This window comes from Triplophysa rosa, linkage group LG2 (genome assembly GCF_024868665.1).
Source record: "Triplophysa rosa linkage group LG2, Trosa_1v2, whole genome shotgun sequence".
Classification (NCBI taxonomy): domain Eukaryota; kingdom Metazoa; phylum Chordata; class Actinopteri; order Cypriniformes; family Nemacheilidae; genus Triplophysa; species Triplophysa rosa.
Genome location: NC_079891.1, coordinates 19,593,058 through 19,604,682, shown reverse-complemented (window position 1 = coordinate 19,604,682; position 11,625 = coordinate 19,593,058). Strand labels below are relative to the sequence as shown.

At 39.8% G+C, this 11,625-nt stretch overlaps 1 protein-coding gene across 1 annotated transcript; it reads right to left on the bottom strand.

The window, feature by feature from the left end:
• Positions 1–3,587: 3,587 nt before the first annotated feature.
• Positions 3,588–6,539, bottom strand: h3f3c (H3 histone, family 3C). Its single transcript, XM_057324312.1, has 4 exons — positions 6,407–6,539; positions 5,391–5,534; positions 5,124–5,277; positions 3,588–4,957 (listed from the first exon to the last, which is right to left on the bottom strand). Exons 2-4 carry the CDS (start codon positions 5,516–5,518, stop codon positions 4,829–4,831), a joined length of 411 nt encoding a protein of 136 aa, XP_057180295.1. The 5' UTR covers positions 5,519–5,534; positions 6,407–6,539; the 3' UTR covers positions 3,588–4,828.
• Positions 6,540–11,625: the final 5,086 nt, after the last annotated feature.

The window sequence follows — 11,625 nt, the reverse complement described above, 5'->3', positions numbered from 1 at the left end:
ATATAGCCAATGTATAAATCCAATGTCTCCCTTTCCCAGGCTATATGCATATCTCAGAAATCTCCCTATATGAAGAGAATTGTTTTGTCATTCTAAACACACTCACAGACCTCCATCTCTCTTCAGGGGCATGCCCTCTCTCACTTGTTAGAGAGGGCACACGTACTCACTTGTACGTGTGTGTGTGGGTGTGTCTGTCTTCTGTGTTTTCAACCTTTTCTTGTTTTTGCAGGTACAACTTTGATTGTTTTGCTTGTCTCATGTCTCATGTACAGCTGCTTTGTAACAATGAAAATTGTAAAAGCGCTATATAAATAAAGTTGAGTTGAGTTGAGTTGTTCCCTCCTCATCAACCCCCCCCCCCCTACCACCACCCGAATGCTTCTTAATCCCACTCTGACCTGAATACAACCACATGCAATGTTACCAGGACTAGGAGAATGTGTGTGTGTGTCCAAATATGTATGTATAAATTGCAGTGCATATATTCTGTTTAGGCAGAACTGCATATTGTAGCATCAGATTACTTTGTATATAAATGTTCATATATTTACACTTAAAAATCAGTTATTTCTGTGTTAGCAGAGCTGTGAATAGAACTACCATATCTGTCTGTCTGTCGGTCTATTTTTTCCTTCTCCATCTCCTCTTTTTTTCCTCTCGCCCATCACCAATATCTCCAGATATTAATCTCTGTGACAGATTGTCTGTAGTTTATGCAAGAACACAAAAGGAGAAGCTGCTTGAGCTCTCACATGTAACACGTCCTCTGAGACACTGAGAACACACAGCACACACAACACAAATATACAACCAACATAACAGCATGTTTTATGATACTTAAATGATACATAACCAAATGCAGTGCTGTAAACACATTTGTACGAAAGCCCAATAATGCACTCTAGTGGCCCTGTCACCGAAAACAAATTCCGTGTATGTGCAAACATACTTGGCAATTTAGATGTGTGAGTAATATTTATACCCTTATATTCTAATGATACTGTTTAAATACAAACCTGAGCGAGTTGTATAACCTAAGATGATTCCAGCTGCATGCAGCAGTTAGATTGTTCAACATCCAGCAACCAGGTTCGTTGTTATTACTTATTGTAAATGGCATAATTTCCTTGTACCATTGTAATACTTTAGAATGTTGGTTTATATTGTTTATAATAGATAACTTAATATTGTGTTCTGTTTTTTTCTGTTTATTGTAGACCACATGCAAGCAAATGCCTCACACATGCAGTAATAATCCCAATAAAGCCTTCAACTGGGAAATCTCTCTTGTTCTGGTTTCTCTAACCAGAAACCCCTCCCACCATTTCTACTAATACACCACTGAACCCCATTGTTAGAGCTCATATTTCAACAATATCCACATTTCTAATTCACCTGGAGTGTTTCCACATCTACAGTATATACCAGGAAGACCAAACCTTGTCATTCACCTTCAGATGTAGTGTCAAGTGCGAAGTCAGAGCCGCATAGCCTATTGCTCGCCTTCCTGTTGATTTGAAATAAAACATCTCCCTCTCCTGGTTGTTTACGTCTTTTTACAAATTATAACCAGTGTCCGGACGTCTGTGGCCATGTCCATGATTTAACCAAACTCCACCTGGTTATTTATGCATCTATTACTATTAAGACTGAAAAAACTGCATGACAGAGGCATGCAACAAAAATGTGCACATTTGCTTATTTATTATTAGCCCAAGTGCACTTTTACTTTCATATAAAATAAGTGGTTTATGAGAGGTTACGTATTACGTGGAAAATTCAATATGCACGTTACACTGCTGATCTTAGATCATTTTCTCGTCTGTTTAAGAGCCATTTCCATGAAAGCTAGAAAGGCATGACTGGTTAATATGACACCTGGCATCAATCATATTTGTTGACTAAAGTTCTTAGTCACAGGAAAAGTTTGTACAATTGTTTTCCTTACAATAATACAATTTTAAATAATACCGTGCATTGTATTATTTTCCAGGGCTGTCAAAAAGAATCGATTTTACAATGCATCGCGATGCAGATTTGAACGATTACTGCATCGATGCATACAAACATATAATCGATTATTAAAACATGCAATTAAACATTATAGCCTATGTGCGCGTTGTTACTGTTCTATTGTAAATATAAAGTGCTGTTGTTATGTCTTATCTTATATGAAAACGTTGCTTTTGACAAAAAGCTTATCTTTCAGAGTTTCAGACTGTATTTTCAGCGCGACCAGCGCTGCGCGTCTCTCTCTCCCCCTCTGTGTGCGCGGAGGAAGCTACGCGCACTGTGAATTAAGCGCATTATCGTTTATTTTTTAACTTGGACCGCTGTCCAAAGTCATTTAAGATGTAAAGCGCTCGATCAACATCAACATCATTTAGACGCCACACTGCGTCTAAAAGCGTCTACTCGCGTTATTAAAGAAGCGCGCGCCACTGAAGCGCCGCAAAATTTACGGCTTGTTTGCACGCGAGCGGTGCGACGTGACAAAAGACTATAGAACCTATACAGGAATTCCGTCCCCACGGGATGCGGCGCGACAAACGCCTTGTTCGGTTTCTGTTGTCTTTTGTCATGTCGCACAGCGCCGCTCGCGTGCGATGCAGACATGGTGCGCTTAGCTGAGTGCATCTCTGGGTCTGCTCTTCCCTCTCTGCACGACATCTACAACAACAGGCGATGCAAAGTCAGAGCTGTCAAAATCATTAAAGACTCCACGCACCCTGCATATTCTCTTTTCTGTCTACTGCAGTCTGGTAGACGTTTCCTCAGTCTATTGGCCAAAACAGAGAGGCTCAAGAAGAGCTTCCCCCCAGGCCATTAGACACATCCCGCACTTTAAGGACTCTAACAGTGTAATGTCATTCATAAGCTCACTGCACTTTACCATTATAACACAGTAACATATATTTGCACATTTCTAAATTCCATTGCCATCTGCTGTCTACCTCAACACTGATCTCTTATGTGAACCCCTATTAATCATAAGAGAACAATCTTTAAACTTCTTAGTATGTAAATGCATTGTTTTTGTTATTTTCCTTTGTATATAATTATATTTTCTATATTCTCCTCTATGTTGCACAGTTTTATGAGTGTTCAAGATGAACATTTCACTGCATGTTTACAAAGTGTAGGTGACACATAAAATCTTGATATTGAGTGTTAAAGTGTGAGGGAGAAAGACTTGTGCAGTGATATTTAAAATGGTTGATGCAACGCAATGCATCGGGATATCGAATCGAATATATAATAATCGTTATTATTTTCTGTATGTATTGTGTATATGCTTTTAAATATGTAGAATATTTATATGTAGAATACATTTCTATTCTATATATAGAATACATATTCTATGTGTATGTAATTCTATATATTTATGTTGTCCTGATTTCTGTTACGTTTTTCTTGTAAGCCTGCTTTGAAACGAATGCAGCATAGTAAAAAGCGCTATATAAATACATTTGAATTAAAATATTCTTAACATTAAAAAATATCCTCATGTTCTGTCTGGATTCACTCCAAAGGACAAGGCCATGTGTTCAGATGTGCGTTGATTCATGACAACGAGCAACCAATTTGTGTAACATCTATTTATTACCACCAGAATATGAGAAATTTGAAAATACAAAGATCAGCTTATTTAAATTTCTGAATAAGAAAAATGAAAGAAGCACAAACATGAAGTTACATTGTGTATCGCGAAGAGAGGGGAGGAGCAAAGTTCTACCCAAAGAAAGAGAAAGACTCTCCTAGATTACTAAACATAAAATAATTTTGCTACACTTTGTGACTGTAATGCCGATCTTTAAATGGACAAAATTTGAATCGGAAGAGCAAACATGAAAGACAGACAATGAGAAAGAAAGGAGAGCATGTTAGTGGAACAGTGAGGTTGAATGAAAGGCTGGTTTAGAGTGCCCCCCTGTGGCTGCTTGAAGTAATAACAGGAGGAGCAGGATCGGCTTTCAATATAATATGAAAAAAGGGGAAAAACAAAAACGAATTCAAAAGATTTTCAGCAGATTCATATTTTCCCTAACAGTGGTAAGAACAATTTATGAATGCATTGTAAAAAAAGGACACCATATCAACAATAATAGTAATCATCAATATTACAAGTAACAACTTTTAACCAATAGATGCTGGTTTGCAGTTGAATACAATTCTGCTTTGCTGATCACATCACTTACAGACACTCACACAGAGAACGAGGCCAACCCCACACCCACCTAAATTATGAAGGGACAGATGGGTGTTAAACAGGAAGTACATGTAAGTTCTGGATGGATCGAACAGAGAGTTAAGGGGCAGGTCATGGTATGTAAGATGGTGTTTTGAAAAAAAAAAACCATAAGAACAGATTTCTGTAAAGGTGGACTGAGGCAGTTTTAGTAGCACCCTGCTGTGGAAGTTTCCGCTCCCCTTAAGCAGACTGACCCCAGATACCACCCTGTTCTTCTATCTTGACAATGGAGTATGTGTGAGTGTGCAGGGCAAGACTCCTCATTACTCTGAATGTGTGGCCCCAAGCCAAGCATGGGTGAACCTCGTTTACACTCCCAATGTAAATGTGTATGATTATGTGTGTGTTTGTGTGATTGGAGGTGTATATATGCGTGTGTGTACGTGCTTGTGCGTGTGTGATCAGCAGCACCTGTTACATGCACATATAGGTACCCTACGCGTCATTTAGACAGCACTAGCAGACTGAGACACAGTTACTCCCCATCACTGATACTCTAAACTCTACCAAGAAGCAGGAGGAGAACAAGTGGAGAGACGGAAAGAAATTAAGAGGGCAATAGAAAGGGAGAGTTTAAGCGCGTTCTCCACGGATGCGGCGTGCCAGCTGAATGTCTTTGGGCATAATGGTGACACGCTTGGCGTGGATGGCACACAGGTTAGTGTCTTCAAACAGACCGACCAGGTATGCCTCACTAGCCTCCTGCAAAGGTAGACACAAATGCGCACCATCAGCCGGTGCATTACAAACATTTAGGAAAGAGGAAGGAAGGATGAAAATCTTTAAAAACAACTATGAAGCACACATGAGTTAAAAAAAAGATTTCAACATATAAATGAAATGTGTATTCATACACATGTGTATGTACCTGGAGTGCACCGATGGCAGCGCTCTGGAAACGCAGGTCAGTTTTGAAGTCCTGGGCAATCTCACGAACCAGACGCTGGAAGGGCAATTTACGGATCAGCAGCTCAGTGGACTTCTGATACCGACGAATCTCACGCAAGGCCACGGTTCCGGGTCTAGGGGACCACACAAATTATGCATAATACAGTAGGCATTACAATAATATTGTACAAATGCATCTATAAAAATAACAAGGTTAAGCTTCAGGGCGTCTATGTTGGAAAGTCACCTGTAGCGATGAGGTTTCTTGACTCCTCCAGTTGAGGGTGCGCTCTTGCGGGCAGCTTTGGTAGCCAGCTGCTTACGGGGAGCTTTACCTCCAGTGGACTTACGCGCAGTCTGCTTAGTACGGGCCATTGTTAATGGATATCACCTGAAAAATGTAATAACATTTTTTTTAAACAATTGCTGTTTGGGAAATCCTGGGTAAAGTTATGACATACAAGCCACTATACAACGAGAAGATCCTCCATTGTGCTTTGTGTTACCTGTTTAGGTACCAAGTCTCCTACACAGGCTTAGCTATACATGCCACTAAATCTGTACTAAAAATAGTGTCATTGGTTTTAAACTTGTTTTGCTATTTGACTTCCCTCCCCATATGTTATTTCAGGTCACTTCCTCTGGCGTCAGATTACAGCCCGTTAATAAATGTAACCAATCAGCATAGACTGAAACAACGTTTAAACCAATCACACACGACTGCAAAACAACAATAAACCGACAGCCAGTAGCATTTCAGGAGCGAAACAAACGAACCAACCATAGACTCTTCTGCCAGTTGTGGGGGCAGAACAGAGTGTTTGGGTCCCGCCCTAAACCGCAAGATTATGGCTGCGATTTGAACGACAACTGGAGAGTGTCCGCGCATTGAAGCACAGGGCAGGACGTAAACTTTGAAATAATATTCAAAATCCAACGCATGCACCGCAACAAACATACTAACATTCTATAGCAGGCATCCTTGGGTAACCAAATAGTCGCTTAGAATGAATAACTACCGCGAATTTACGCCGTTTAACCGAAGTAAATGTATACACACGAAAGTGGGACGGATTTCACTGTGTCCTCCGACAGGCAAAGGAGAGCCTATTTTCTCTCGCGTCTCGCCATCGGCTTTCTCATTTTCAGACGATGATAATTTAACATTTTAACGCTTAAAATAAGCCTTATTTTGCGAGAAAGTTTAACAAAGCTGTGGAAAAGTACATTAGAGATAGGACGGTGATGCACTGGGCCACTTACCTCAGGTGAACGTGTTTTAATTCGCGCAGAGAAATATGTGCTCGGCTTGTCTGGCAGTGTCAGTATTTACTATCTCTCACACAATGGGAGCGGGGCGGCCAGAGCCAAAATGGCCGCGACGTCACTCATTTTCTCCCAGAATGCATCTCAATAAAACAGTTAACACAAAATTGTCCAGTTTTGCAGTTCAGTGTTCGTTAATGGTATTGCTGTGGAACGTTTTTATTTTAGACATATATATATATATATTCTTAGTTTTACTTTAATTTACGTACTGTTCCATGGATAAAGAGGTCATCGGGTTTAGAAGAGACAGGATGACTGGTTCATCCAATACTACGTTAGTTATATACATAATAATTTGGTTTACACATACCGATCAGTTTTTTTCACTTTTGTTTCTTACGAAATTATTTATTTGTTTAATTCTTAATTGAGACGACTGGTTAACACAGCTCTCTTAAATCTTGCTGTATATAAATTCATTTTCATGTTCGCTTTGAGTAATGGAAAAGTACAATTATTTTTTATGGTCGTTAACGTTACATTTAAAGGATGTGTCTGTGCATTGACCATGTTCTAAATAAAACAGTTTTTGGACATTAGTGTTTATTCCTGTATGCATTCAGATTTTGTCATTTGGTTTTCATATGTTAGTGTTGGCCATATGTATTAAGTGCAGAATAACAAACACACCATGTTAATTCAGTGTTGTAGCCTACTTTTTCAGGGTGACATTCACATTCAATGCTCTGCCATTGAGGAACTAATTTTAACCAACAGCGACATTTCTTTCTGTCACTCTTGTTATCTTTAAGGCTTCACTGACATTTTAGGAAGGATGTGCCATTTTCTAGTCACCAAAACACACAGTATTTTTAGACGTGTCTTCTAACAGTTACACATGTGGAACAGGGCTCTGTATTCAATTCTGAATTTAGGTTTGTCTCTTTCCTGAAAGGTACTAGAAACAGAAAAGGAATTAAAAATAGCAAAACAGAAAAAATATATTAATTTTAATTTATAATGTGCATATTTTGTTGTACATTGTTTTAAGATCTCCACAGAGCTCATAGACTATAAGATGTTAGTAATAAAACATTTATTTATTTAAATATATTTATTAAAATGTAAATTTCAATACATTTACAAGGTATTGCAGTTTCACAGCCTTATTAAAATAATGCTTATATTGCCAAACCTACTTCAGATTACACAGTCACACCCAAACATGATAGATAAACATTGTTTTATGTTGAGGTGTCCATAATACTAACATGACTACAGTTGGTAAACCAGTCTGTAGTCGCTGTTTTTGTGAATTGTCTTTTTATTGTAGAATTAATTACAGACCAGATGAAATTCCCTAATGAGATGCCTTGTGTATACACTGACTCAGATTGAACGGTAATTCATGCAGATGGTAATATTGCTGATGCGTTCATTTTATTGCAGTATTAAACATTATACTTCCTTCTTGGGAATTTACAGTAGAGCTTGAGTAATACTTTCTCAGGCCTGCTGCAGTGACATTTTCAAACAACAGAGGGCAATATGCTCCTGAAAAATCCTACATCCCAGCTAACAATTTTTGGTTCCCAGAACGTTCCCCTAACATTAGTTTTTGGTTCCCATAACGTTATTTTATAAGGTTTGTTTTTGGTTCTCCAGCAAAGTTTTCTTTACGTTAATAGAACGTTAGTTTCTGGTTCCCGTAACGTTTTGGGAACCAAAAACTAACGTTAGGGGAACGTTACCCTAACGTTATAAGAATCAGAATCAGAAGAGCTTTATTGCCAAGTGTGCTTGCACACAAAGCTTCTAGTACAGACATTCAACACAATGACAATACAATATAATACGATTTACATTCTAAAAGATTCTACAATATGCATATATAAAATAAAGACTATTTTTACAGAAAGTGGGGGATAATAACATATAAGAGACATTGTACAGGGTAGTATATAGTAGAATATACATATTAACAGATTTTATGTACACTTGTGCAAATGGATAATGTAGTAAGTAGAGGTAGTGTTATATACATGTAGAAATAAAATGTAGATATAATAAGGCACTATAGTGCACACTATAGGAGTAGTGGAAGTGGAATATTGCTCTTAATGAGCAGTTATCTGTTTAGGAGGGAGATTGCCTGGGGGAAGAAGCTGCTTCTGTGTCTAGAAGTCCTGGTGTTTGGTGCTCTAAAGCGCCAGCCAGAGGGCAACAGTTCAAAAAGTTTGTGTGCTGGGTGTGTGGAGTCAATGATGATTTTTCTTGCCCTGTTTTTCACTCTGGAATCGTACAGGTCCTGAAGTGTGGGCAGAGGAGCACCAATAATATTCTCAGCACTACGAACTGTCCGTTGTAGTCTTTGTAGGTCTGATTTGGTGGCCGAGCCATACCAAACAGTAATTGAAGTGCACACAACAGATTCGATGACCACTTAGTAGAACTGGGCCAGTAGCTCCTGTGGTAGGTTGAACTTCCTCAATTGACGGAAGAAGTATAACCTCTGCTGGGCCTTCTTTACAATGGAGTCTATGTGGGACTCCCACTTCAGGTCCTGAAAGATGGTGGAGCCCAGGAACCTGAATGACTCCACAGTATCCACAGTGCTGTCCAGGATGGTGAGGGGAGGAAGTGATGGAGGGTTCCTTCTGAAATCCACTATCATCTCCAATGTCTTGAATGCATTCAGCTCTAGGTTGTTTTGACTACACCAGGCAGCCAGCTGAGCAACCTCCTTTCTGTAAGCAGATTCATCACCGTCTTGAATAAGGCCAATGACTGTGGTGTCATCTGCAAACTTCAGGAGTTTGACAGAAGGGTCTGTAGAGGTGCATTCGTTTGTGTAGAGTGAAAATAGCAGTGGAGAAAGAACACATCCTTGAGGGGCTCTGGTGCTGATGGTACATGTGCTGGATTTAAATTTTCCCAACCTCACTAGCTGCTGCCTGTTTGACAGGAAGTTAATAATCCACTGACAGGTAGAGGTTGGCACAGAGAGCTGGGTAAGCTTGGGAAGGAGGAGGTCTGGGATAATGGTGTTGAAGGCCGAGCTGAAGTCTACAAACAGGATCCTGACGTAAGTCCCTGGTCTGTCTAGGTGTTGTAGGATGTAATGCAGTCCCATGTTTACTGCATCGTCCACAGACCTGTTTGCTCGGTAAGCAAACTGGAGGGGATCAAGAAGTGGTCTAGTGATGTCCTTCAGGTGGGCCAGTATAAGTCTCTCAAATGACTTCATGACCACAGATGTTAAAGCAACAGGCCTGTAGTCATTAAGTCCAGAGATTTTGGGTTTCTTCTGTACAGGGATGATGGTGGAGCGTTTGAAGCATGAAGGGACTTCACACTGCTCCAAAGACATTGTCTGGGCCTGGTGCTTTTCTGATCTTTTGTTTGCGGAAAAGATGGCACACATTCTCTTCGCAGATCTTAAGTGCAGGTTGAGTGTCAAGAGGAGGTGTTAATGGTATAGCAGAGATAGGGTCAGGGCGGGTGTGGAGGGTGAGACTCTGCTTTTCAAAACGACAATAGAAGTCGTTCAGGTCGTCAGCCAGTCGTTGATTACCCACAGACTGAGGGGATGATGGCTTGTAGTTGGTAATGTCTTTCAGGCCTTTCCACACTGATGCAGGGTCGTTGGCTGAAAACTGGTTCTTCAGCTTTTCAGAGTAGCTTCTCTTAGCTGCTCTTATCTCCTTTGTCAGTGTGTTTTTGGCCTGATTATACAATACTTTGTCCCCACTTCTGTAAGCATCTTCTTTTGCCTGACGGAGCTGTCTCAGTTTCATTGTAAACCATGGTTTGTCATTGTTGTATGTTAAGCGAGTCCTGGTGGGAATACACATGTCCTCACAGAAGCTGATGTAGGATGTCACTGCGTCAGTTAACTCATCCAGATCAGTGGCTGCAGCTTCATAGACACACCAATCCGTGCAGTCGAAACAGGCTTGTAAGGCCCATTCTGTTTCGCTGCTCCATCTCTTTGCTGTTCTAGCTACAGGCTTGGCAGATTTAAGCTTCTGTCTGTAGGTCGGAAGAAGATGAACCAGGCAATGATCAGAGAGACCCAGAGCTGCACTGGGAACAGAGTGGTATGCATCCTGTATTGTGGTGTAACAGTGATCCAGAATGTTGCCATCTCTGGTGGGGCATGTGATATGCTGCCTGTATTTTGGCAGCTCATGGGAGAGGAAAACCATGAAACCATTTATAGAAACCATGAAACTAACGTTTTATTTCCGTAAAGATAACCAAAAACAAACCTTAAAAAAAACTTCCTGGGAACCAGAAACTAACGTTAGGGGAACGTTCCCAGAACCTTAGCCTAAAATATTTTTCTCGGGTCCGTTTGGCCTCACTAACGTTACACGTCAGTAATGAATACATCCATGCTGTGTTTTTATCCATCGCTTGTCTAATCTAATTAAAATAAGTAAAATACATCATCCCACACAATATGGAGGATGAAATCAATGCATTAGATTATTATTTTAGTTTAGTAATTCCTTTTTCATTACTGAAGTAGCCTAATTTTCGATTTAAACAGCACAGTGATGTTATATCATTTCTAATAAAACCACACTATGTGTAGGCCTACCTCAACATCAGACATTATAGATATTGAAATAAAATAACCAATGACTTCAACACAAAATTTAAAGCAGATTTTTATTGACAGAATAATAAACATTTAATTATCTTCAGGCTAACAATATTCTTGTCTCACCACAGAAGTATAGTGCGGCTCCCTCTTTACATATAACAACCAAAAGACCTGAGTTTCAGTCCTTACATAATGGTTTGTTGATTTACATGCGTCAAATCAATCGAAAATCACGAAAATATACAGTACACTGTCACGAAGCGGTTAGCAGCTGTGCTTAGACTGTTTGCGTCAGTGCGTCAGCGTATGACATCATATTAACGCGAGAGTAATGTTCTCGCGTTACTTTCAGTGCATACGCTAAATGATCTGCGCAGCACTCCGTAAACTCCGACACATTTTAAAACTACTTCGCACAACAGAGGTGGCCAGATAGGTGGCCATCCATCACCATGTAGCTACGCCCCTGCAGTGGTGGAAAGAGTACTGGAAATCTGTACTTAAGTACAAGTACTGTTACATTGCTGAAATTGTACTCAATTACAAAAAAGTACTTGAGTAAAAGTAAAAATTACTCTTCTCAAAAACTACTCTGAGTAGA